Source organism: Grammomys surdaster, unplaced genomic scaffold, assembly GCF_004785775.1.
Source record: "Grammomys surdaster isolate TR1022 unplaced genomic scaffold, NIH_TR_1.0 253, whole genome shotgun sequence".
NCBI lineage: Eukaryota > Metazoa > Chordata > Mammalia > Rodentia > Muridae > Grammomys > Grammomys surdaster.
In genome coordinates this window covers 57,731-83,489 of record NW_021604694.1, presented here as the reverse complement: position 1 = coordinate 83,489, position 25,759 = coordinate 57,731, and the positions used below count along the sequence as shown (strand labels likewise).

The following is a 25,759-nucleotide window of genomic DNA, read 5'->3' as shown; positions in this document are numbered from 1 at the left end:
GAATGGAACCCATCTATAGGGAAGGAACTTGTATTCCAGGTCCCCTTTCTGTATTCCATGTGAGCCAGGGGCTGTCTCCATTCCATTGTTTTATTATTTACAAACGCTACAGAACAAGAACAGACACGTTGCAGGTAAGAGGGATCCAGTGGGAGAGATTCACAGAAAGATGGTGCACCGGGGCCATGAGAGCAGCACACAGGCCATATCTATGGGACAGGCAAGACAGGAAGGGGTTAAAAAATGAGATCCAAGCCAGTCAGATCGCAGGGAGGTGCGGGGGGGGGGGGTACAATCCCCCTCCTTGTCTCCCCCCAAGGTCACAGTGCATGCAATAAAATATATGTACAGGAGCTGGATCCTTCCCCTGTGGGGACCCTGAGGGTCCAGAGCTCCCTTAAGGAGAAGCGAGACCAGTGGCTCCCCCTGGCGGCCAGGCCAGGCTGAAGCCACATGCGTCAGGAGCTAGGTCAGTCCCAGCCGTTGTCTTTGATCATGTGGTTGAGTTCGATGATGTACTTCCCCTCTTTGTATTTCTGGCTGCTCTCAAAGGCTTGCTCCTGAAAGGAGAGAAAGGGCTGCCAGTCACAGACAAGACTCTTACTGCTAAGCAGTGGGGTTTGGAAATGACCGGTCTTGTTTTATATATGAAAACACTGTGGCCCGGGGAAGCTCAGCTACCTGTCCAAACACAACTGGCAGGCCTGTTTCTCCCTGGGAATAGAGAGAACTTTGAATCATGGGTATTTCTGAAAATTAATGACAGCTCCAATAGGGAGGATATGGAAGTACCTACAAGATTTCACAGTCCAGGGATTACAAACTGGTGGCCTAAGGGCCATTTCAGCCTACAAGCAGTTTTGTTTAGATAGCAGAGAACTTCATATAAACAACTTTAGGGATTGGGGATGTTTAGCATGTGGGAGGGCCTGGATTCAACACAAGCACCACATTAAAAAAATACAATAAAACGTACAGCTAAGTGATAGATATACATGCTCACTCCATTTTGCACCAGCCTGCTTTCTCAGCCGTAAATCTATGCTACTCATTTATAAGCCCACAGTATCTGCTTGGCCTTCTAGCCATTTGACAGATTTTGTTTTAATTTGAGACAGGGTCTACATAGCCCTGGGTGTCCTGGAGCTCACTAGGCTGGCCTAGAACTCAGAGATCACCTGCCCCTGCTTCCTCAGTGTTGAGATTAAAGGTGTGCAGCTGCTGGGCAGTGGTGGCGCACGCCTTTAATCCCAGCACCTGGGAGGCAGAGGCAGGTGGATTTCTGAGTTCGAGGCCAGCCTGGTTTACAGCGTGAATTCCAGGACAGCCCAGGCTATACAGAAAAACTCTGTCTCAAAAAATAAAAAAATAATAAAGGTGTGCAGCTCCACACACTGCTGACATTTGAGTTTTTAACCTCTGGTCTAGGCTATATTTGTAGGAGTTTCAGAGGGGCCAAGCCACCTGTCCAGAGACACACAGCAAATCTGTGGCAGGGTCAGAGGTAAAGTCAGGTTAGGACTCTCTGTCTCTTCCTGGGGCATCCAGCTCCTAGAGACAAGCCAAATGGCCAATTCCCTAATACATTCTCCACATGTATACGGAACAACTTTGCTAAATGTAATCTGAGCCTCATAATGATCTTCTGTGCCAGGTAGTGGCTTTATGCTCCCATGCCAGGTAAGGAAATGAGACTTGAGATTGTGAAACCAGATGCTAGAGAGCATCAGAAGCTACAGGAACTGTGCAAAGACCTGGGGACCTAATTTCCACACTGCTACAGAGTCTTAGTTGTGTGATCTTGGACAAATGTCCCAGACTCCTTGTCTTCTGTAATAGAGTCTGCCACCAGAAGAGTTGTAATGATTTAAGAGACTATATGCCGTGTGTTAACATGCATGGCAGATAAGCATTCAATAAATGATGATTCTATTTGCTACTAATCATCTAAGATAGGGGTGCTAATCCTCTGAGGGAAGAGGAACAACCTCAAAGCCCTGCAGAATGCAATGGACAGACACCAGTCACTGGGGGGAAAAACAGGTATGCTGGGTCACTGGTACTCTGAAAGGCAAAGGTATATGCTTTCAAGGAAGAAGGGATGAGGTTAGGTCAAAGGCCAGCCTAGGTTAAGAGATCACAAACTCACATATTTCCAGCCCAAAGTGGTCTTGCAGTTCTCGCAATGGATGTCAGCGACAGCATGAAGACCTGTCAGCAGCACCCGCTCTTCTGCTGGCCCGCAACCCACATTCACCCTGTGGGAACAAAGGTAGTCCCAGGGAGGGTCTCAGCAGCACAGAGACCCCCCTCTAGCTAGTATGTTCAGTGTCTGATCTTAGCCTCTAAGAGGAGCCTGATGATGGCTTTCTGTCTGAAACAAGGGACTCTGGGAATATCATCGGCATGATGCCAGGGGTCACAGGTCACAACAGAGGTCAGGAAAAGAAAGGAAGGAGATGAATACTCACACAGAGTTGAAGAGGTAGGCACGCCCCTGACTGCCCTGGAAGGACTGGAGGGTAGTGGGGAGACGAGAGGAGGGGTTAGGGCTATTGGTGGGGAGTTGCCAGGCAGCCCATTGCCATTCTGGACTAAAAATGTGGCCTGCTTACCTTGGAGATGAGGTCGTCGTGGTTGGCCAGGTGAGCACGGCAGTGGGCACAGCTATACCTCCGGTGACAATCATCCAAGTAGGCCTGAAATGTCTTGGGCTTTGAAATCCGCACCATGGCGGGGGCCAAGGGCAGTGGCCCCACGCGGGGAGCGGTCCACGGGGAGCAGAGGGAGCCCAGTGCCTGCCAGGAAGGAGAGGTGGACTGTCAGGACCAAGATCACACACATGTAGACAAGCCCAGAACTATGGGGACTCTGTCACACTTGGCTGCTCTCTCCTTTCCCTAGAGCCAGCAGTCTCACCAGGGACCAGAGTCATCTCAGTTTTGACTCACTGAGGAGGCCTCAGGTTGCATCAGCGGGTAAACTGAGGCTAGGAGGAGCTCTAGGTGAGTCACCCACCTGCTTCTGGCCTCACCCTTGCTGAGCTGGCATCTGAAACAGGAAGAAGGGGCTTCAGAGTGGATGGGCTGCCAGTTTTCAGTTTTGGGGGATTATGGGGGGGGATAAGAAACTGACTTGTCCTTGGGACCCTATTTGGACTAGTGATAGGGCAAATGTGGGGTATATGGAATTCGCTTGGGGAAAGGGTCTCTCACCTGGAGGAGGCAGGAGGCCTCCCCAAAGGAAGAGGGTCCCCTAGGGGGTAGAGGGGTTTTTACCTGCAGGCGCTGAGCCTCATCTCCGCTGAGGGGAATCTTACCTGCATCGCCAAGCCTTACCTGAGACCCCGGGGCTCACCTGGGGCGAGGGGATGGGGGCGTGCGCGGGGGAAGGGGCAGTCCTCGCTTGCGGGGCGGGGGCGCGGGGCGACGCGCAGAGACGTCGGTCCAGGCCTCACCTCGCCTGGGCGCGTGGAGGGCCCGGTCCGCGGGGTGGCCTGGCCTGGGAGTGGGGGGCGCTCCTGATGGGCGCCGTCCCCCCCGGCCCGGTTCGCAGCCGCCTCGACTTGTTTACACCGAGACCAGCTGCTGCCGCGGCTGCGGCGGGAGGGGGAGGGGGCCGGCCTCCTGTCCCGGCGGCCGCCGTAGCCAATCGGAGTGCCGCATGCAAATGAGGGGGCGCGTCATACGGCGGCCAGCAGAGGCTGGGCTGCCCTTCCCCCTCCTCCCGGCTCCCGCTAGCCAGCTCGCCCGGAAATGCGGCTGCGACTCGCAGCCTAACCCAGAGGCTAACTCGGCCCGATTGCACCTCTGGTGCTCTGCTATCTCTGGTCCTGGAAGAGACAAGGATCCTAACCTGGCGTGGGGTTAGTAGGAGGGTGTTGTCTGTATACAAACCCCTGAGAAATCTCGTCGTAATTGTCTTCGTTTATCCACTGACCACTATCTCACAATCCTGTAGTTTCTCCATTTGACCAGGTTCTGAGGCTTGGAGAAGAGATCCTCTCCAGAGATTATCCAGATGGTAAGAGTTAAAGTTGGAATTCTCACTTTTCCCAAGCACGTGGACAGATTGTTAGAAAGGAAGAGCTAAAGGTGTCCTTTTGCTACTAGACTCCCAGGAACCAAGGCTTTAAAAATCTCTACGGCTGAGCGTCATCTGCTCCAGGCATCCTCTGGTATGCCTGGCCTCCAGGTTTCTGTAGGTCTGACCCCAGTGAAAATGTCTGTTTAAACTCATGTCTGGTATACCTAGACTTGAGTTCACTGCAGAGTCTCAGTAACCAGTAGGCTTGAAAAGTACTGCATTGGAAATATTCATTAAATGAATTAGGACCCAGTGTTGGAGATCAGAAAGAGGACAGCAGGTACAGTGGGGGAGCCTGTGAGCTCACCCATGCCTGCCTGCTGCAGTTCAGTGTATAAGGTGACCAACATCAGTAACATGAGGAAAATCAAGTCCTTTGTGTGTCTGGGTCTCTTAATGGTTTCAGGAAAACCACTCATCTCAAGATCTCTAGAGTCTCGGGCACTTGGTTAGCATGCTTCAGAGTGGAGGCCAAGCTGGCACAGGGTGTGGTGCCACTCCACTGGGTCTGGAATGTAGTGGAACAAGTGGGCCAGCCTACTTAGGCCCCCAGGCTTCTTTTTGGAGGGGTGTCAGTGGGCAGGGTCTCACTTTGTAGCCCTGGAATATAACTCATAGAAATCCACCTGCCTCTGCCTTCCAAGTGCTGAGGTGAAAGATGTTCTAGGAATCTAAAGATGAACTATGTTTTGACAAGAAAATATTTATTTTTCTTAAGAGAAAGAAAGGACAGGGCTTCAGACTGAGGAGGCTGGGTCTCTTCCTTTCTGCTTGTCCAGGTAGTGTCTCAGGGCTGTGGGGTAATCAGTCATGACACCATTGACTCCCAAGTTGAAGGCCACTTCAAAATCTGATTCTTCATTAAGGCACCAAAATAGTACCTGAACAGGGAAAACAAGGGACAGGTTAGTTTCCAAACACCAACCCAAAGCTTCCTTTAACATCCAGGAGGTGGCAGCCCCTCCTTCTGCACAGATTTCCCAGCAGTGGTGTCCTGGAGCTGATGGTTATCTTTTTAGAAATTTCCAAATTGGTTATTAAGCACAGCTACTGTCAAAACCTAAATATATGATCTTAGAGCTAAGTGTGGCCATGCATGTTTGTAACTCTGCACTTGGGAAGCCATCTGAGCTACACAGAGTAGCAGCCAGCCAGGGTTATATAGCAAGACCCTGCCTCAAAAATAAATACATACATCATGTAACTACATGAACTTGCAGTTGAACTGTCTCAGAACTCAGGATGCAGAGGTGGGTGGATCTCTGGGAGATCTAGCCTAAGTCTGTATAGTAAATTTCAGGCCAGCTAGAGTTACACAGTGAAACTTTGTCTCAAAAGAAACAAGAAATTCTATTAAAAACAAAGGTAAAGTAGCACTGTGGTGGGGCATGATTGTTTTTATAGCAACGAGAGGCAAGAGATAGAAGGGAAAGGAATTCAAAGATATCTTGTGTTACATAGGGAGTTCAAGGGCCAGCCTGGGCTATATGAGACCTGTCACAAACAATCCAGGAACTGGGGCTGTTGCTCAATGGTTTAGTCCTGGCTACTTAAGTGCAAAGCCCTGGGTTTGATTCCTAGTACTACAAAACAAATCGAACAAAAACACAAACAAGGGCCAGTGACATGACTCAGCAGGTAAAGTCACCTGAGGACCTGAGATAGGTCCCCAGAATCTACAAGGTAGAAGATCCCTGATCCCTACAACACACACACCCTGTGACCTCTCCAAGCACAGTGTGGGGTGTGCCCCACCCGGTGTACACACACACAAACACATGTAATATATTTTTAAAGTTAGGTACTAAAAAGCCCATTACTAATTACTTTATAACTTCTTACGGTCTCTTCTCGTCTCCCTTCCTTCCCCTCTTCTTTTCTCTTCTCTCTTAGGGTCTCATGTAACCAAGTTGGCCTCGCACTCTCTCTAGCCGATGATGACCTTGGACTTCTGTCCTGTTTCCATGTCTAGTGCTCAGGTTACGGGTATATAGCACTACACCTGTTTTTTCCCCCCCTTTACTATTGTTCTTTTTACAATTTATTTGTATTTATTTTAAAAATAAAAATGTATGTGTTTGTTTGATAGGGATGAGTGATGTGTCTACATGTATTTCTGTTTACCACATATACGTCGGGTGCCAACAGATGTCTGCTAAGACATCTGATCCCCTGGAGCTGGAGTTATGAATGATTGTAAGCCAGTGATTATGGGTGCTGGGAACCAAACGTGGACACTCTAGAAGAGCAGCAAATGCTCTTAACTGCTGAGCCATCTCTCCCATCCCATTCCGTGTGTGTGTGTGTGTGTGTGTGTGTGTGTGTGTGTGTGTGTGTGTTTGTGTGTGCTGGTTACTGAACCCAGGGCTTTGGGGCTGCTAGGCAAGTATTCTACCAAATGAGCCACATCCCCAGCCATTGGCTTCTATTTTTTAACAATTTGATTTTATTTATTTATGAGGGGGCGAGTGCACATCACACCAAGTTTGTGGGCCAGAGGACAGCTCTTAGGTCATCAGGTTGATGGCAGAAGCCTTTAGCCACTGAATCATTTTATTGTCTTCCTTGTTTGTTTTATCTTTGTTGTTTTGAGGCAGGGAGTGTAACTCAGTCCAAACTGGTTTAGAACCCACTATCTTCCTGCCTCTGTTTCCCAAGTATCACATGTATGGGCTGCTGCACCTGGCTGGCATGGTATCTCAGTTTGAGTTTCCATTGCTGTGAAGAGACGCCATGGCCAAGGCAACTCTTAATTGGGGCTGGCTTACGGTGTCATAGGTTCAGTCCATTATCATCCAGGGTGTCTCATTCCACACTGGGCAGCCCTTGAGCATAGGACCTCAAAGCCAACTCCATAGTGCTGACTTCCTCCACAAGGCCACATCTCCTAATAGTGCCACTCCCCCTGGGCCGAGCAGAGTCAACCAACCATGCCTGCCTTAGGATCTCTGGATGTCTTAGTTGAACAAATGAAGGTCCAGTCTTTAAACATGTGGAGATCAGAGGTGTGAGAGGGCTGGGAAGAAAAAACCTCTCTGTCCTTCTTCCTCAGCAATGCCAGACACAGGTAGTAGACAAAGCCTTTCTCTGAGTTAACCCTTCCATCTGTCCCCATTGCTGTCACCCAAGTCTGACTCCTGTCCGTGGCAGTATCAGGCTCTTAAGGACACTTGTTGTCTACCTACCACCCCTCAGTCTCCATGTTGTACATCCAGGACTTCACTCAGTGAATTTATCTGGATCAGGTGGTAGACTTTCAAAAGCTTCCCTCCCTAAGGTCATGGTCCTATTACACATGAGGCCAATGGGCCTAACTGACCTTCACTGCCCTCAGCCTAGGGAATCTGCCCAGTTTCTCTGAGCCCAGCCTCTTGTTCCTCCAAGCTTTAGCCTGTGGATGCCAGCCTCCGATGTTCTTTCTCTCCCCAAGAACCATCGTCATCCCAACATTCTACCGGCTGAGTCCTCACCTGCACCCCTCTGTCCTGCAAGTGTCGGATCAGACTTTTCCTCATGATGATCCTGGAGGACGGATGGGGACATCAAAGGCGATGATACAGTGATGAAAGAGGACAAAGGAGAAGGGTGGTGGCAGGTCCCCATGTGGACCCTCTACCCAGCAGCCCTGTCCACCTTACCATTTTGTAACTGTAGCCGACAGTTTGTTCATCCATCCACAGGAAAATGGGAAATAAGTCCTGTGGAGAGAAGGGGCAGAGTCAGCTCCTTCTCTCTCTCTCTCTCTCTCTCTCTCTCTCTTCTTCTTCCCTCCCTCCCTCCCTCCCTCCCTCCCTCCCTCCCTCCCTCCCTCCCTCCCTCTCTGTGGTGGGGGGCAGAGGCATGTGGTGGTAATGACTCCTTAACGCTGGCCTAGCCTGAAGGAGCTCTGCAGGTGCCTAGAGAGAAAATGCAACCCTCGTGAGAGCTGACTGTGTCCCGAGTCCTTGGTCTCAGAGCTTATCTCTCTTCCCATCTTAAGGGCAAGGATCTGAGGCTTAGACACTGGAACACACTGGAGGTCAAAACCATATCTGTGACCAGCTCGATATCAGAGCTAGATATCACAGAGGTCCTCCTGGTTGAGTCTGGGTGAGTTGTTTTTTTGTTTTTTGTTTTTTTTTAATTTTTTAGCTTTTCAAGACAGGATTTCTTTGTGTAGCCCTGGCTGTCTTGGAACTCTCAAACTTAAAGAGATCCTCCTGCCTCTGCCTCCTGAGGGCTGGGATTAAAGGCATGCACCACCACTGCCCTGCCAAGGGTAGGTTTTTAAGAATAGCAGAGGTTGGTCCAGAACTTGCAACTCTCTAGCCTCACCCTCTCATGAGTGCTGGGATTACAGGAGTGTGCCGTGGTGTCCAAATTTGGCCAGCTTTTTCAGATGAGACAGGGCTTACTAGGTTGACGACATGTCACAACTTATCCCATTCTAGGGATGATTTTTGATTTTGGAGTGTGCCCAGGCTCTGTATTTTCAGCTGGGTAACCTTGGGCAAATCACAGAAACCCTGCATCTCTGATACTAATGGGGGGTGGGGGAGAGATCACGGCTCTACCTTCTGGAAGGGGCATTGTAAGGTAAAGGTTAAATATTCCACAATATGTGAAAATCTTTAGCCCTGTGTAAACTACTGCAAACAAAGCTTTGGGGCTGCGGGGCTGCGGGGCTGCGGGGCTGCGGGGCTGCGGGGCTGCGGGGCTGCGGGGCTGGCTAGCTCTCCTGAAAATCACATAGTAGAACCAGGGCTTTGGGGACAGTCAAGGAGACATTGTCAGAAAGGAAAGGGAGGAGGCAGGCCCAAGCTAAGAAAGTATCTTCCTACAGTTATTTTGTTAACAGGGCTAGTGTAGGGTGGGCTAAGTCACCTTAGAGTGAGAGAGCCTGGCTGTTCCCCCAGGGCCTGACTCAGGCAAGTCAGGTTTCTTTTCAAGGCTGACCTACCCTCATTATTGTCCTATTACAACTGCACTGGCCAGGCAGTGGTGGCGCACACCTTTAATCCCAGCACTTGGGAGGCAGAGGCAGGAAGATTTCTGAGTTCGAGGCCAGCCTGGTCTACAGAGTGAGTTCCAGGACAGCCAGGGCTACACAGAGAAAACCTGTCTCAAAAAACAAACAAACAAAAAACCAAAACAACAACAAAAACAAAAACAAAACAAACAAAACAAAAAAACAAACCAACAACTGCACTGACCAGAGAGGTTTTCCATTAAGGGTTTGGATGAATTTGTTCTAAAGCTGCATAGCATTATATATATTAGCCTGCACGTTGTTATTGCTGTTGTTGGTGGTGATGTCACAAACCCCTTAGTGTTCATAAATGCCAGGCAAGAACTATAGTGGTGGAGGCCCATGATTCCAGCACTGGGAAGGCAGAAGCAGGAGGATTGAGGGTTTGAGGCCTATATATGAGACCCTTGTCTCAAAAACTAAAATCAGGCCTTCTCCATGGTTAGTGCAGTGGTTCTCAACCGTCCAAATGCTGTCACCCTTTCATATAGTTCCTTACACTGTGGTGACCCCCCAACTCCAAGGACAATAAAATTATTGTCATTGTTACTTTACAACTATAATTTTGCTGTTATGAACTATAAGCATTGTGTTTTCCAGTGGTCTTAGACAACCCCTGTGAAAGGGTTGTTCAACCCCCATAGGGGTCTTGACCCACAGGTTAAGAACCAGTGGCTTAGTGGATAAAGGTCCTTGCCATGAAAGCCCAGCAACTTGAATCCAATCCCTGGAACCTACCTAAAGGCAGAAAGAATGTTGTCTCTGGCATCCATACACACACACACACACACACACACACACACACACACACACACACACACACCCTCTATAACAAATTGTGTCCCAGCATACACAAAACCCTACAAAACCCTAGGTTCCGCTTCTAGCACTGAATAAAACCTGGTAGAGGCAGGAGGATTAAAAATTCAATGTCTTTCTCAGCTACTTTGTTTCAGGCCAGTTTAAGATACATGAAATTCTGTCTCAATTAGACAAAACAAAATAAAAAAGAAGTCACTATCCTATTTAAAGGGCTTTGGGATTGGAGAGATGGCTCAGTGGTTAAGAACTTGCTGGTCTTTAAGAGGACCTGAATTTGGTTCTAAGTATTCTTCTTGGGTGATTCACAACCACCTGTAACTCTAGTTCCGGGGTATCTGACACTCTCTTCTGGACTCTGTAGTGAACTGTACACATGTGGTGTACAAATGCGCGTGTGCACGCGCGCGCGCGCGCACACACACACACACACACACACTATTTAAAGAACCTTGAGGGCTCTGAGGAAATTAGGGAACTGGGGGTCCCGGGTCACTGGCACACAAATCCTGGGCAATGTAGCCTGAACAGGGAGGTTCTACGCCCCATCTCACTGGTACCTGTTGATGATGGTGGGCAGGAAACAGAAGAAAAACTTCTCAGGGATGGAGACAAAAGGCAGCAGCCCCAGGTAGTAGAACACCAATATCCAGAATGATCGCCATATTGTGAAGGCCATGGGCATCTCAGGATTCTGGGAGGCAGGGGGAGAGGTGAGAAGGTAGAGCTGTCTGTCTGCACCCGAGACAGCAGAGAGGTGGTACTCACCAAAAGGGTCAGGGCTGGACATCGCAGTCACACCTTGAACAGTACAATGGTTAATTCTGTTCATTCGATTGGCTTAGGAAGTAGTACCTAGGAGTTTGGGGAAGTACCTGTGGGCATACCTGAGGACGTTTCCACAAACTCAGCTAGGGGTGGAGACCCACCCAGAACGCGGGCAGCAGCTTCTCCCTATGCTGGGAAGGGCTCGTAGGGGAAGAAGCAGCCTGGCATCTGCTTCCAAACTGGTATCTATTCTCCTCTTCCCACCTCTCAGGCCCATGACAATAGGGAAGGAGGAAAAACGAGTCCAGGTGTTATTTCTGCTTCCTAATTAATGAGGAGGCCTCCTTCTCGTGCTCTCTTGACCTCTAGCTATGAGGCCAAAGTGATATGGGTTAAAATCTCTGAAACAATGAGCCATAAGGTATGGCCTGAAGCCTGTCACAGTACCAAACACCTGACCAGCAGTGCCAGTACTGCAGGTTTCCCAGAGCAGTCCTCATGGCATTGCCATGCCAGTACACAGTCACATGTCTGACTTTTCCAATCCTGCTCTTTGGGACTGTGCTGAAGGCTTCTTCCTGGGGTCCTCCTTGGGCTAAGGTGGCTTCTAACCCCATGGCAGAGAAAGAGGGACTCACAGCAGCCTTGCATCTCTTCATGACTGAGCTCTTCTCTGAAGCCCAAATAGTAATCTCGCTCCGGTCAAAGTGCCTGGTCAGGTTGGCTACCTAGGATGGGGAGAAGGGGAGTAAGAGAAGCCAGGCCTCTCTTGACCCTGCCCTCACCTGCTGGGCTACAGTACTACCTTGTGAATGAGTTCTTCATTTTTTTCTTTGATCTCCAAGCTCATGGGAGTCCTAGGAAATTTCTGGAATACATCCTCCAAACTAATCATGTGCCGGTCTGACCCGTGGGCAAAATGGCCTAGGCAGGGGGTCACAAAAACTTGGGTCAGAGTAGGATAAACAGGCTAGAGGGAGGGGTTTAATGAGAGTACATGAGAAGGTGGCTAGGCAGTACAATGGTGGCTACAAACATCTTACCCGGCGAGAAGTAAATCTCCAGTTCTTCCTTGTAGAGGGGCAGTTCCTGTGGAGAACAGAGAAGCGTCATCAGGGTGCATGTGTATAAGTCATGCAGCTCTCAGTATGAGGGGCTGCAAAGCTCACCTCAAAGGCCAGGGTGTTCACATCCTTATTTAGGCCTGACTGGCGGGACAGGTTCTTGTCGTGTGACACTACCACCACACCATCTCGGGTGAGCTGGCAGTCAAATTCCAAGAGATCTGCTCGCTGGGCCATGGAACTATGGGAGCAAAGGTTGGTGGGGGAAGAGGACACAAGAAGGACCAGGGCATGTAGTGGAGGAGAAATATTGGCACAGAATTTATGATGAGACATGTGAACCCACCTACACAGTTCCAGGGGCTTCCAGATACCCAATTTACGAATTGATTAAGTAGTATCCCTGGTTGCCCTGCAGAGTACAACCTATAACCCCACAACCTTACATGGAGCTTGCTGGGGCTCGGACTCACTTTTCTACTGCCTCCATGGTGTTTTCCAGCCGCTCCCCAGACCCTGTGGAAGCAGTTTGTGTGGGTCCCTGGGACCTGGCTTGACCTTCCTGTCTACCTACCTTTCTTCTCGATGGCCTCCCACTTGCTTTAGGTTTCCTCTCTTCCAATCAGTTGAACCAGCCTCTTCTTCCCTGTCACACACCCTCCAGAACCCGTGTGACTCTGCTCACCTCGCTTTTCAACATTCACTAGTGCCCTACGCCTCAACGACGGGCTGCCCACCATGGCACCTGTCTTGTTAGGCTCCTTCCCCCCTAAATGGATTCCATCCCTTCTCACTCCCTGACTCAGCTCACCTCCACGGTGGGCAGCCAGGCAGATAGGGAAGACAGGAGCTCTGGGTGTGTGCAGCAGATGAGGTCGGCGCAGGAAGAAGATGGAGAGCATGATGTAACTGCCCAGGGTGGGCAGAACAAAGTACAGGAGGGGGATCATAGCCCTGGCTCCGCAGCAGGCTTCTGTCAAAAGCACAGCCTTCCCAGTCCCAAAGGGATCTGATGCCCGGGCCGAGCCTGCCTGCTGAGCCAGTGTAGGCTGGCTCCACCACTGGGCAGTGCCACGCCCATGGACCTGCTGAGCCTGCTGGGTGCTGCTGGAACATGGCCAGACTGCAGTATGGCCCAGAGCTGGGGCTACGCACCGGAACTGAGGCAGGCAGCCCTGGGTTTCACATTCAGAGACCTTTCACAGATCTCAACACCCCCTTCTGTTCTCGACCATGTGTGTGTGGGGGGGATTAAGCAGCCCCACCCTCTAGTTTTTAGATTTCTCTGCCTCCCATAGGTGTTTGTGGACAGGATCTGTAACTTACTACCTTTGCCACTTCCCAGGAATCTGGGGTTGTGTAAGGTACCCCTGAGTCACCCCAAATCACTCCAGGCAGCTAAACAGGAAGCTGTTAGGGAAGACAGTGACTAAAGGGAAACTGACCCCTTCCCAGGGAACTGGCACTCCTTAGAACCCAACCTCATGCCTGGCCAGCTGGAGCCAAAGACTACCAGGGTCCTGTAAAGCCACAACTGGAGGGGGGTGGCGGTTGTGAGTGTAGAGTGCTGGGGTCGTGTCGGCACACACAGACAGAGGCAGGGTCATCCGTATACACATCTCTGTATTTATATATTAGATACAGGCACGGGAGGTGGGGAGGGGCACCGGCTCTCCACGGGCCCCACCTCCACATCCAATCACCCACACACAGAAGCAGCAAGGGCGTTACATGTGGCAGCTTGAGAGGGAGAGGGTTAGGCCTGGGCCTGGCTCCTCAGGGAAACTAGCCCTTGAAACTTAGGAATGTTCTGTCAGGGAAAATGGGGTGGGGTTCCAACAAGATAAGTAGGACAGAGCTTAGCCCGAGTCCCTACTCAGTGCCCTCCACCCCTCTGTAGAACAGAGCCTAGGGCGCTCATAGCCCTTCCATTCCAGAACGGTCTACCAGAGCCGGGGCTAGCAAGTGTAGATAAAGACACAGCAGCAGAGATCAGCTCTGGGGCCACCTCATCACTCGGGCCATGGGGAGATGGGACAGGGGATTGGAGTGGGAGAAGCCTGCTTGAAGCAGGAGACCCCAGCAAAGTGAGAGAAGATGGCCAGGCCCACCCGTGGTCCAGCCTGGGCTGCCGGGGTCTGGGTTGAGCAAAGTTCATTTTCTAACAATCTGCAGAGAAGGAGGAAGTAGGAGCAGGACCTGAAAACAGAAGCCGACGGAAAGAACTGTCAGCTGGGTGAGCCTTGACCCCAGTGCCACTGGTCTGTCGAGTTCTGTGGCTCTTGGCTTCTTTATCTGCAGCTAATAAGAGCAGCCACCAAGTGTTACGGTGATTACAGGTTCCCCTCAAAGTCATCATGGTACACTCTGCCCCCAAGGCCGGATGGCTCCTCACAAGGGGCGGGTCCCTCACCCTTGGGTCTCCAGTGATGCTGACAAGAGGGAAACTTATGGGGCTGGAGGATGCTCGGTCACACATGAGTGGCAGGCCCTGGCCCTTTGTTGCTACCACACACGTGCACAGATGATGAAGCACCCAGGCTGGGCAGCCTCTGACTAGGATGTGGCTGTGCAGGGGCATTGGGAGCCACTCACCAGGTCCAAAAGGACAGGGGTTTCTGTTCTTGTTAGGGGCCCTCTGATGCCCCTGGCTGGAAGCGGGCTGTCTCTTGGAAGATCAGCTCCTTCAGCCGCTCCTTGGGGAGATCATCCAGCTCCATGTCAAAGGTGAACGGCTCCTCAGCCACTGGCTAGGGGGCAAGGACAGTAAGGTACAGGCTAGACACTTGAGATACTAACCCCCCTCGCAGCCGCTGGTGGCCAGCCTACCTCATCTGTGGGATCATAGTACTGCTCCAGGTAAGGGTGAGCCAGAGCTTCCTCGACTGTGATGCGCTTGTTCGGGTTAAAGGTCAACATCCGGTCCAGCAGATCAAGAGCTAAGGCGAGGCAGGGGCAGCAGTCAGGGGAAGGCTAAAGGACTTCCATGGACATCCCCTGTCCAGTGCCCAGGGCCTGTCTACTGAGGCAGGAGGTAAGGGCACACACTCTTCTTTGTCGCTGGGCTTTAGCCTACCCCAGGCCTTTTGTCTTTGTCTCACTCACCTTTGGAGTCAGATTTGGGAAAAAGCTTGGCCCAAGCCACCTTGGTTTTCGAGGGCAGAGACTGTAGGTAGTTTCGGGCCTTCATGTTGATGATACAGTTAAGGTCCTCCTGGGATGGAGAACCCAGGATACCTGTGGATAAACCAGTTGTCTTGGTGAGAAGTCAAGTCCTCTTTCTGGGAACAGGTCAGGAAGCAAGCACAGGATCCCAAGCTCAGCCACGTGCCACCATACCTGCCCACCTACCCACTCCAGGAAGTGACGAAGAGCAAAGAGCTGAGAACCAGGGAGCCCTGGACTCAGATTCTCGCTCCAGTCTTCCTCAGGTATAGGGCTTAGCCTTGCTTTTCCCAGCTTTCAAATGGGAAGAAATACCATGAGATGCTGGGGAGGCTCCACATGTGGTACCCAATTCTCACCCTCCAGAAACGTCACCTCTGATAAGCTAACCTCCAACCCTCTCAGACAGACAGGCCCTTTCACCTAGAATGTGGTTGAGCTGGTCCAGGTAGTGCTTGCCAGGGAAGATAGGCCGGTTGGAGAGCATCTCAGCCAGAATGCAGCCCACAGACCAGATGTCAATGGATTTGGTGTAGCCCTGGGGAGGAGAGTGTGCTGAGCTCCCCGGCCAGCCTCATCAGGCTCATTCCTGGTATTTGGGACATGCACTATATCCAACTTAGATCTAACACAGCACAGGGCAGAGGACAGAGGCTAGGAAAACTCTACCTCTACATCTTCCTAGAGCCCAAGGGCTGGAGGTATTGTGCCAAGGCCCAGAGATGGCTCTAGGACTCCCTTGCAGACGTGAGTAACTCTCCTACCTTGGAGTTAAGCATGATCTCTGGGGCTCGGTACCATCGTGTGGCCACGTACTCGGTCAGAAAGCCAGTGTGGTCATGTTCAGGGTCAGCAATCCGGGCCAGGCCAAAATCACAGATCTGGAATCAAACCCAGGCCACTGAAGGGCTCAAGGCCTCCACAGGCTAGGAGGTGGCCCTGCCCTGCCTATTCTGTTCTTGCTTGCTAAGTTCCAAGGTTGCTTTTGCTGGCCACCCACAGGCCCCACAACCAGGGAAGAGGAGAGAGGCTGGCATTTAACCTCTGACCTTAAGGTCGCAGGTGGTGTTGATAAGCAGATTGGAGGGCTTCAGGTCCCGGTGCAGCACATTGGCTGAGTGTATGTACTTGAGGCCCCGGAGGATCTGGTAGAGGAAGTAGCAGATGTGGTCATTGCTCAGCTGCTGGCTCTTAAGCAGCTTGTACAGGTCTGTCTCCATGAGGTCCTGAACGATGTAACTGAGGATGGCTCCAGAGACCCCCGAGTCGGGGGAAGTAGGAGACACTTCGTTAAGGAAAACAGGCTCTGACCAGGAGCTGTGGTACTCCTTCCAGCTAGGGTCCCTTGGCCTCATGCGCTTCACAAGGCTTGGAGCTGACAGTGTGCAAGGCACATCTATTCTGGGCCCTCAGTTTCCCTACTGAGCAAATGAGGGTGCTGTGGAAGGTAGTGGGAGGGTAGTGGGAGAATGTGGGAAGAGCAGGAGCTCCGAGTTAACCCACTCATGCCCGAAGTCCCCATGCTCCCTCCACAGCCCCGTGTCCTTAACCTGTCCAAGCCTCGGTCTCCTGGTCTGACACACAGGGAGAGTAAGTGTTCTTCAGAGGGTGGCTGTGAGCAGAAGATGCTTGCGGAGAGCGCTCGGCAAACAAGAAGCACTGTTGTTACTCCATGCAGAGCCATGCGGCCGTAGAGTGGGTTAAACGAGATAACGCACGAATACCATCTGGCACACAGTAACTGTTTGCTTAAAAATAAATGCCTGCCTTATGGGGATGATTCGTGCCAGGAGAGTGAGGAGACACTCCCCAGCAGTGTGTTCCTACAGAGCACTTGACCATACACCAGAAGGTGGAGAACTGAGAGTCCTTTTATACTTGAAGATAAAACAAAGATTAAACATAAACAAATGTCATCTGGTTTATCTTTAGAAGAGTAGTCAGGAGCTGGGCAGAGGACCTCACTCCTATAATCTCAGCACTTGAGAGGCAGGGGCCAGAGGACTGCCTAGAAGTTTAAAATCAGCCTGGTCTACAAAGATAGCCTGAGGCCAACCAGGAATACACAGTGACACTTTCTCAAAAAACTAAGTCTGAACAGTCTTTTACAGAAGACATGTGAACTGGGGCTGGTGGCACCCCGGAGGCAATGGCAATTGGATCTCTGTAAGTTCAGGGCTAGCCTGGTCTACATAGTGAGGCCCTTTCTCAAAAAGAGAGAACAAGCACATGCAGATATACACACATGGACCAACCCTGCTGTTTTATAAATGGGTAAGTCTAGGACACAGAGACCTGCTGAAGGTCACGCAGCAAGACAGGAGTGTGTCGATTTCCTGTGGTCAGAGTTGCAGAGACTGCAGAACAAATCCTGGGATTGGGAGGGGTGGGTAGGGAAGAGGCCATGGGTGCTACCGTCTGCTAACAATGGAGCCAAGCAGGAAGTAGATGTGGACAATGAACTGGATGTCTGAACTAGGAAAGCAGTGTCAAGCAAGGGCAACAAGGGCTGGACTACCCTCCCTGGTCAAGGTACAAGTCCACAGGTAATAAGGGTGGGGCTCTCAGAAAAGTGGGAAGGCTCCAAGAAAGCCAACTAGGGGAGAAGAGGAAGCAACAAACAGGAACAGCTGAATTTAGGCTTTCTTATATAGGAAGACCCTCAGAGCCCCTCATCTTTGCTTGAGACCCTGGCCTAGCCAGGGGCAGGAGTGCAAAGGCATGGCTCTGCCCTGTGACTCTAGGTCCTCAGGTTCCCCCTCTTAATAATACAAGGTGGTTTGAAAGCCCCCTCCATGTTGGAGAAAGTACTGCCCACCCCCTGAGAAGGCACCACAAAACTTAACAGAAGAGCCTCAGTTTCCTCATCTTTAAAATGGACGTGGTAAAGCTCATCACACAGAGAAGTCAGAAGGTTGAATTAGAATCAAAGCACTAGGCCTGTCCAATACTGGTTTTCCTCTTTGCTTTCCATCCAGTGTGAGGTCTCTAAAGAAAGAATCGTGAGTCTGTTGAGCAAGAACGGGCTGTGGGCAGAGACTGGGTCATGTCACAGAACTGCAGATGTCAGAAGACAAAGCTCCCATAGAGATCATTTAGCCCAGCATTCTCCCTCCCCACACACCATACTGGGGCACAGAGCAGAAAAGGATGTGTTCAAGGCCACTCCACTTGGCTGCAACAGACCAGGATCCAAGGCCTGCCAGTGTGCTCTTATGTTCTGTAGACTCTCTGCTAAATTTATTTTCTGGGGTTTTTTTTTTTTTTTTTTTTTTTTTTTTTGGAGGGTGGTACAAAAGATGACAACAGAAAGCAAAGCCAAGCTCCCTAGCCTAGCTCTGAGGCTTTGGCTAAAGTGAAGGAAGGATACACATCCCGCATGGCTTCCAGGGTCGGCGCTCTGAGGATGTCTCGGATGCCTATGACATTCTCATGGCGGAATCGCAGCAAGATCTGGATTTCCCTCAGCGTGCGCTGACAGTAGGTTTGATGCTCGAAGGGGCTGATCTTCTTGATAGCCACTCTGGTCTTGCGCACGTGGTCATAAGCTGAGCTGAGAGGGCCAGAGAGATGTGGCCTTACAAAGGGGGAATCCAGGCCTCGTGGCCCCACCCAGGCCTTGGCAGGGACGGGAGAGAGCAGGAGAGGGTTCAGGCCAAGTGTAAACAATGCTGGCTCCTTCCTGCTGTGAAGGCCTGGAATCTCCAGGGGAAAAGCTGGGGACCAGCCAGGCAGCCTTTCAGTGACTTCACAAACAGAGGAAGAGAGTGGCCACTCACTGACTTCCTTTCTCCTGGACCCTCTTACATTCTAGTTGCCCCCACCCTCCTCCCCTTTCCCAAGCTGGACTCTTTCAATCCACGGCAGGTCCAGCCGATAGGAGTTAAATGGAGAAAGATGAAGCCTAGAGGATTCAGGAATGGGACAGGAGAAAAGAGATAAGGAGGGGCAGGCAGGTCTCCCTGTGAGGTTCCTGGGTCAGAGCTGTTCCCATAGGAACAAAGGCCAGGAGCACACAGTTAGGCAGCGAGAACTCACAAACACGTATCCCACAAAATAAGGCACATTCTAGAGACCCCTCCCTACTTTGGACCCCTAGCCTTGCTAGGGGCAGAGGTGCAAAGGTTTGCCCCACCCTGAGCTTTGCTCTTCTCTCTCAAACTCTGTCACAGCCTCATCAGGGGGAACCAAGGCTCCCACTACCTGCTTATGGGGCCCTCACTCCCCCTACACCAAGAATACTCATCCTCTTAGCTCCACCTGTATCTCTAGGGTCCCCCAGGTGCTCCTCCCTTAACAATACAAGGTGGCTTCAAAGCCTCCAACCCCCCTCCCCAGAGAAAGTAGCTCCTGGTCCCCCAGAAGTCACTCCACTATCCCTCCCCTGCGACACTCCCCGGGCCCCCATGTCCCGGGCACGCACCTGCTGTCCCTGCTCTGAAGCCCCCTCCCGGGACGCCCCCTCACCTGACCATGCCGTACGCGCCCTCGCCGATGTACTGCAGCTGCGTGTAGCGTGGGCCCACGTCGAATGGCTGCCCCTTCACCACCTCCACTTCTCCCGGGACCACCGGGACGACCCCAGCAGTTCCCCTGGGCTCCCCGCCCCCGCCCCCCGGAGCCGCCGCCGCCGCCGCCATCTCCACTCCTCCCGCCTCCCCCCGCTGCCCCGCCCGCGGCCCCGCCCCTCCCTACCGCCCTGTCACCGCGGGGCCGCGCGCCAGGCTCCGCCCCCGCCCCCGCGCGCCCCGCCCCCGCGCCTGCCCGGCGAGCCTGCGCGGGCCCGCGACGTCACGTGGTCTTCTGGGCGCGCGCCCGGCTTTCCCGCCTAGTTACGCTGTTCCTTCCCAGTTATGGCCACTAGGGTACTTTAGTCGGCCAAGAGAGTTCTGCAGCCCCCAGGGACCAGTGGCCCTCAGTGATGCTAAGGGAACCCACCTATGTCTCACAGTTAACCTTTGGAGACCTGCCTCTCACCTTTTGTTTCATTTAGACAGACAGTGGTAATCTAGGCTAGCCACAAAGGCTCTATGTGGTGGAGGTTGGCCTTGAACACATTCTTCTGCTTTTAGGCCTGAGCCATCATGCAGATTCAGGATGCTAGGCAAGCATCCTATCACTGAGCCACACCTCCTTCCTTTTTTCTCTCTCTCTCCCTCTCTCTCTTCCTTTTCCTTTTTCTTTCTTTTTTTTCTTTCTTTTTTTTTTTTTTTGTTTTTTTTTTTGAGACAGGGTTTCTCTGTGTAGCTCTGGCTGTCCTGGAACTCACTCTGTAGACCAGGCTGGCCTTGAACTCAGAAATCTGCCTGCCTCTGCCTCCCAAGTGCTGGGATTCTTTCTTTCTTTTTTAAGAGGGTCTCTTGACACAGAACTGGCTGTCATGGAACTCACTACATAGACCAGGCTGGCCTCAACATAACTCTCCAGTGTTGGGATTAAAGACAGTATCACCATGCCCAGATTCCAAAATTTCTTATTTATTTGCCACATTATTATTAATTTTGTGTGTTGAGGCATGAGTATGTCACAGAGACCGTGTGGAGGTCAGAGGACTTCTGATTCCTTCCACCACGTGAGTCCCAGGTATCCAACTCAGGCTCAGACTTGGTAGGAAGTGCCCACATCCACTGAGCCACCCTGTGGTGTTGGGGGAGCACATCTTACATTTTATAATGAGGAAGCAATCTGAAGGGTGGACGGCAGGCAGCACTAGGAAGCTGTGAAGTCAGCCCTGACTCCAGTGTGAAGAAGCAGGCCTGGAGCTGGGCTCAGGTGTGTTCTGAGGTCCCAGTGTTGTACATGCCCTCTGCCTTATTGCCCAGAGGACATGCAACACAGCCCACTTCACAGGAGAAGGTGGGAAGGGGTGGTGGCTGTGAACAGAGGTAACTAAATCAATTAAAATGCACTGTCAGCTTTTCTCTCTCCATTATACACACACACACACACACACACACACACACACACACACACCCCAAACAGCAATATCAACACCCTGGATCTTTGCCAGTAAGATGGCTGGGTAGGTAAAGATGCTTGCTGAACAAGCCTGGGGATCTGAGTTGGATCCCTGGGATCAACACATGGAAGTAGAGAATTAGTTCCTGCAGGTTATCCTCCAGCCAACACACGTATGCTATAGCATGAAGGTGGATACATACAGATTCACACACAAAATAAATAAAATATAATTTTAAAAATTATGTGGGGGGCTGGTGAGATGGCTCAGCGGTTAAGAGTACCGACTGCTCTTCTGGAGGTCCTGAGTTCAAATCCCAGCAATCACATGGTGGCTCACAACCATCTGTAATGGAATCTGATGCCCTCTTCTGGTGTGTCTGAAGACAGCTACAGTGTATTTACATATAATAAATAAATAAACTTTAAAAAAAATTATGTGTGCGTCTGTCTATAGGTATGTGCACATGAGTACAGGTACCCACCGAGGCCGGAGGAGTCAGACCCTCTGGAGTTAGATAGAGTTCTAAGCAGTTGTGAGCCACCTGATCTAGGATCTAGGTGCCGGGAATGAAATTTGGGTCTGCTGGAAGAGCAGTATGTGATCTTCAATGCTAACGCATCTCCCCAGCACTGAAAATGTAATTTTTTTTTTTTTGGTTTGGTTTTTCGAGACAGGGTTTCTCTGTGTAGCCCTGGCTGTCCTGGAACTCACTCAGGTTAGCCTCGAACTCTCAAACTCAGAAATCCACCTGCCTCTGCCTCCCAAGTGCTGGGATTAAAGGCGTGCGCCACCACCGCCCGGCTGAAAATGTAATTTTTAAGTTTGCATTTGAGAATCTGAAAAGATGGTTCAGAGGATAAGAGCTTCTGCAGAAGATCCAGGTTCAGTTCCCAGCATCAACGTGGCAGCTCACAACCATCTAGTTCCAGGGGATTCAGCTTCATCTTCTGACCCTCGAGGGCTCCTCACACACTTGATGCACTTATATACACTCAGGCACACCCAGACACAGTATTTACGTAATAAAACAATTAGATTTGACAAAAACAACTAGAATCCTGTGTTCACTTAGAAGGCCAAGGTAGGATGACTGTCGGTTTGAGGCTAGCCTGGGCTATATGGTGAGATCCTGTCTCTAAAGGTTTGTTCATATATTTTATGTATATGACGGTTCTGTCTGCCTGCCTAGCAGAAGAGGGCATTGGATCACATTACAGATGACTATAAGCAGCATGTGGTTGTTGGGAACTGAACTCAGGACCTCTGGAAGAGCAGCTTCTTGGTCACTGAGCCATCTCTCCAAGATCCTGTCTCTAAATACATAAATAAAATGAAAATCACCCCTTTGATTCTGTACCACAGAAACCCCACAGTCTAGGTTTCATCTGGTTCTTGTGGATGGATGCTCAGGGATCATATAGTGTTCATTACTGTACTTCCAGTGCCTGTCATATGAATGCTAAACATTTTTAAAACGTGTTCTGTTATTTCATGTTTGTGTGTCTGTGTTGCACGTGCATGTGTATGAAGGTGCTGTGCTTACAGACCTGTAACCTCATACCCAGTTAAGTCCAAAATTCATACCAGGGTTTGACCCTGTGGGCTATGGTGGGATCTGTATGCTTAGCAAGGCTAGAGTGGTGGTGGTGTCATCAGATCTGGAAAGTCAGAGAATCCAGAACCAAGCATCTCAGTAACCAGCAGCACTCGCAGGATTTGGACCTGCCCTGGCCCCTGAGCAATCAATGGACTACATGGCTCTATACCGTGCAGGCAGGCGCTCCTGCGTGACTCATGACTCTACACCATGCAGGCACACAAGCTATTGTCATTTGAGAGGAGGGAACCTCGGGTAAGAAAATGCCTCCATGCCGGGTGGTGGTGGTGCACGCCTTTAATCCCAGCACTTGGGAGGCAGAGGCAGGCAGATTTCTGAGTTCGAGGCCAGCCTGGTCTACAGAGTGAGTTCCAGGACAGCCAGGTCTATACAGAGAAACCCTGTCTCGAAAAACCAAAAAAAAAAAAAAAAAAAAAAAAAAAAAGTTTACTTATTTTTCCTTTTCCATCTTCAGTCTTTAATAACTCAGTTGCTAGCTAGTTTTGTCAACTTGACACAAGCACTACGTTTGAAAGGAGGAAACCTCAATTGAGAAAATGCCCCCACAAGATCTGGCTGTAGGGTGCTTTCTTAATTAGTGGTTGATGGGGAAGGGTCTAGCCCACTGTGGTTGGGGCACCCCTGGGCAGTCGCTCCTGAGTTGTATAAGGAAGCAGGCTAAGCAAGCAAGCCATAAGGAGCAAGCCAGTAAGCAGCTCCCCTCAAAGGCCTCTGCTTCAGCTCCTGCCTCCAGGTTCTAGCCCTGTTTGAGTTCCCGTTCTGACTTCCTTTAGTAATGGACTACAATGTAGAAGTATAAGCCAAATAAACCCTTTCCTCCCCAACTTGCTTTTGTGCATGGTGTTTTATCCATAACTTGGACACTCAGTAAGCATCCCCCAGAAGTCATCTGACTTCCAAGATTCTTGCCCCATCCCTGCCTGGAACTGTTCAGTTGATGTGTTTCATCTGGGAAGTGGTCCCAGGCAGTGGTCCTCACAGCGCCAGCTTCCGAGATGCTTGGGGGCTGCTCATGGTTGGGTAGCTTCTTGCCTTTCCCTCCTCCGCATCTCCCTTCTGCCTTGGAGACACCCTTTGCCTTCTCCTTAGATTCTGCTAAAGAGGAAAGTGCTGGGTGTGGTGACACATGACACAATGCCCACACTCTGGAGGCTGAAGCAAGAGGGTGCAGAGATGGAGTCTGACCTACAGAGTCAGACACCGTCTCAAAGAATCCAGTTTCCTGGTTGCACTAGCTAAGTTTTAACTGCTCAGTAGTCCGTGTGGTGAACTTCACAGACACAGAAATGACCATGGTCACAAAGTCAATAGCCATTGATTCACATTGAACAACATGGCTCAAGAATCTTCTGATGCTTGGCCTGCTGCAGTGACTTTTAATTGATTGATTGATTGATGGGTAGTACTGCTGCACTACTTTAATCCCAGCTCTTAGGAGACAGTTTGAGGCCAGCCTGGTCTACAGAGCAGCTCCAGGACAGCCAGGGTTGTGCAGAGAAACCCTGTCTTGGAAAAAAAAATATATTGCTCTTAAGTTTTGTCTCTCAGTGTGTATGTATACATGAGTACAGGTGCTGGAAGGTATTGGATCTCCTGAAGCTGGGGTTACATACAGTTGGTTGTGAGCCACCCAATATGGGTACTGGTAACTCAGACCCTTTGGGTGAGCATTACATGCTTTTAACTGCTGAGCCATCTCTCCCAGCTTTGCACTTTTAAATGAATCAATCATTTAACATATGGGGAGTCTGAGAATTAAGTTTGCTAACTTGAGTCAAGGAGGGGCCACTACTGTAAGATGATGTCTTTTCACACAGAGACTCTCTCAGATACCATACTGTCTCAGAACCATAGATAGCTCACGTGGAAGACGCACTCAGACGCTGCTATCCCACCCCATTTTCCAGAACTGTGTGATCTGGAAGCCTCACAGACACACAGAGCCTAGGCTTGTCTTCTTTCTCCCTAGGGTATTGGGAGAAAGTGCTCGTGGGAATTACAATTACGGGTCAAGAGACAATCGAACTCATGAGTGTTTAGAGTTAGACCTATGGCCAAGCACTGTATGTAGCTCAGGTCAATGAGGCTGAGCTACTGATTCCCTAGAGCTCCCAAGTCACTAAATGTTTAAGAAGTACAGATTAGATCGATGACTTCTTTGGTAATTGCTTTGATAGGCTTAATTATATGGCATTTTGAACAACATTCTAAGCTAGGCTGATGGAAGATTGCTGCATAGTACAGGCTCTTACTGAAGACCTGGAACTTGCTGCAGCCAGACTGGCTGGATTAAAACTTCATGATGCCAGATGTGGTGGCAAACGCCTATAAACACAGCACTTAGGAGACTGAGGCAGGTTCAAGGCCAGGTTGGGTCATATAAGGAGGAAATATATCAAAAGTAAACCCCCAAAAGCTGGGGGAGGAAGGGGCCAAGGTCACTTTCAGGAGAATTGAGGAGGTGGCCTTTTATTTTATTGTTTTATTTATTTGTTTTGGCTTTTAGAGGCAGAGTTTCTTTATGTAGCCTTGGCTGTCCTGGACTCATTCTGTAGACCACGCTGGCTTCAAACTCACTCACAGAGATCTGCCTTGCCTGCCTCTGCCTCCGAAGTGCTGAGATTTAAGGCTGTGGAGGTGGCCTTTAGTCACTGAAACATCAGTGAGGTTGCAGAAGCTGGAGATGGAGAAAGGACGTCGAAGAAAGGGAAGAGCATATGTCAAGGGATAGAGGCGGGAGCTTGTCTTGTCTGGCAGCTGCAGAAAAGGATCCATGGGAGGTCCAGGATAGCCCTAATGAGGCAGGCCAGACTGATGAAGATCTTAGCTTCAGGCCGACTTTGGATGCTCCTCAGGAAGTACTGAAAGCCCTGGAGGGACTTTTGCCAGATCGTATTGCTACAGCAGGAGAATATAGTAACTCAGAAAGCACCATGGGGTCCCGCTTTAAGTGAGGTTTCTTGAGCCGAGTGAGTTCCCCTGTGCTTCAAGGTTGGAGAGATGGGCGGCTCATGCCACCACTCTCAGGCTTCTGGATAAGGGAGCGCGACTGCGCTCTCCCCCTAGTGGCTGAGATTGGAATTTCCCTCAAGGCTCGGGCTGGGATTTTGGAATTTCTCAGACTCCTTTACAGATCAATACTTAACTAAAATAGTGGTGGTCACCTTTAATTTCAGCAATTGAGAGGCAGAGGCAGGCAGTTCTCTGTGAGTTCCAGGACATACTGGTTTGCACAGAGAGTCCCAAGACAGTCAGGACTACATAAAATG

The 25,759-nt window shown here is 50.6% G+C and overlaps 3 protein-coding genes and 1 long non-coding RNA gene across 6 annotated transcripts; 1 reads left to right on the top strand and 3 right to left on the bottom strand.

The window, feature by feature from the left end:
• Nucleotides 1–72: 72 nt before the first annotated feature.
• On the bottom strand, nt 73–3,586 carry Ypel3 (yippee like 3). Of its 3 annotated transcripts, none has more exons than XM_028775151.1 (5): nt 3,358–3,586; nt 2,616–2,798; nt 2,472–2,515; nt 2,150–2,258; nt 73–560 (listed from the first exon to the last, which is right to left on the bottom strand). In XM_028775151.1, the coding sequence occupies exons 2-5, from the start codon at nt 2,730–2,732 to the stop codon at nt 471–473; spliced, it is 360 nt and encodes a 119-aa protein (XP_028630984.1). In that variant the 5' UTR covers nt 2,733–2,798; nt 3,358–3,586; the 3' UTR covers nt 73–470. The 3 variants fall into 3 exon arrangements, with proteins under 3 accessions (XP_028630984.1, XP_028630983.1, XP_028630982.1); XM_028775150.1 differs by having other exon boundaries at nt 3,458–3,580; XM_028775149.1 differs by lacking the exon at nt 3,358–3,586 and adding an exon at nt 2,952–2,970.
• Nucleotides 3,587–3,757: 171 nt separating this feature from the next.
• LOC114627414 lies at nt 3,758–6,178 on the top strand. Its single transcript, XR_003712364.1, has 3 exons — nt 3,758–3,865; nt 3,961–4,023; nt 5,980–6,178. It is a non-coding gene; the product is annotated as an uncharacterized LOC114627414 (long non-coding RNA).
• On the bottom strand, nt 4,770–13,220 carry Gdpd3 (glycerophosphodiester phosphodiesterase domain containing 3). The gene is made up of 10 exons (XM_028775204.1): nt 12,557–13,220; nt 12,219–12,261; nt 11,851–11,986; nt 11,725–11,770; nt 11,487–11,605; nt 11,320–11,409; nt 10,474–10,607; nt 7,725–7,784; nt 7,557–7,608; nt 4,770–4,967 (listed from the first exon to the last, which is right to left on the bottom strand). Exons 1-10 carry the CDS (start codon nt 12,693–12,695, stop codon nt 4,824–4,826), a joined length of 963 nt encoding a protein of 320 aa, XP_028631037.1. The 5' UTR covers nt 12,696–13,220; the 3' UTR covers nt 4,770–4,823.
• A 130-nt stretch (nt 13,221–13,350) lies between these two features.
• Mapk3 (mitogen-activated protein kinase 3) lies at nt 13,351–19,631 on the bottom strand. Its single transcript, XM_028775154.1, has 9 exons — nt 19,378–19,631; nt 18,281–18,463; nt 15,960–16,149; nt 15,675–15,791; nt 15,334–15,448; nt 14,851–14,982; nt 14,575–14,684; nt 14,341–14,495; nt 13,351–13,944 (listed from the first exon to the last, which is right to left on the bottom strand). Exons 1-8 carry the CDS (start codon nt 19,548–19,550, stop codon nt 14,373–14,375), a joined length of 1,143 nt encoding a protein of 380 aa, XP_028630987.1. The 5' UTR covers nt 19,551–19,631; the 3' UTR covers nt 13,351–13,944; nt 14,341–14,372.
• Between the last annotated feature and the right edge of the window lie 6,128 nt (nt 19,632–25,759).

Bases quoted from the DNA above. Each gene is read 5' to 3' on its own strand.
- Ypel3 (XM_028775151.1), bottom strand. From the start codon at position 2,732: ATGGTGCGGATTTCAAAGCCCAAGACATTTCAGGCCTACTTGGATGAT. The intron at 2,516-2,615 runs GTAAGCAGGCCA...ACTACCCTCCAG, and splicing joins ACGACGACCTCATCTCCAAG to TCCTTCCAGGGCAGTCAGGG. The intron at 561-2,149 runs GTGAGTTTGTGA...CTCTCCTTTCAG, and splicing joins CCACTTTGGGCTGGAAATAT to GAGCAAGCCTTTGAGAGCAG.
- Mapk3 (XM_028775154.1), bottom strand. From the start codon at position 19,550: ATGGCGGCGGCGGCGGCGGCTCCGGGGGGCGGGGGCGGGGAGCCCAGG. The intron at 16,150-18,280 runs GTATCCTTCCTT...AGCCATCCTCAG, and splicing joins CTGGAAGCCATGCGGGATGT to TTACATCGTTCAGGACCTCA. The intron at 14,983-15,333 runs GTGAAAGGGCCT...GTTTATCCACAG, and splicing joins CCAGCTCAACCACATTCTAG to GTATCCTGGGTTCTCCATCC.
- Gdpd3 (XM_028775204.1), bottom strand. From the start codon at position 12,695: ATGATCCCCCTCCTGTACTTTGTTCTGCCCACCCTGGGCAGTTACATC. The intron at 11,771-11,850 runs GTGAGCTTTGCA...TGTTCTCCACAG, and splicing joins TGAACACCCTGGCCTTTGAG to GAACTGCCCCTCTACAAGGA. The intron at 11,606-11,724 runs GTAAGATGTTTG...CCCCCTGCCTAG, and splicing joins GGAGATTTACTTCTCGCCGG to GCCATTTTGCCCACGGGTCA.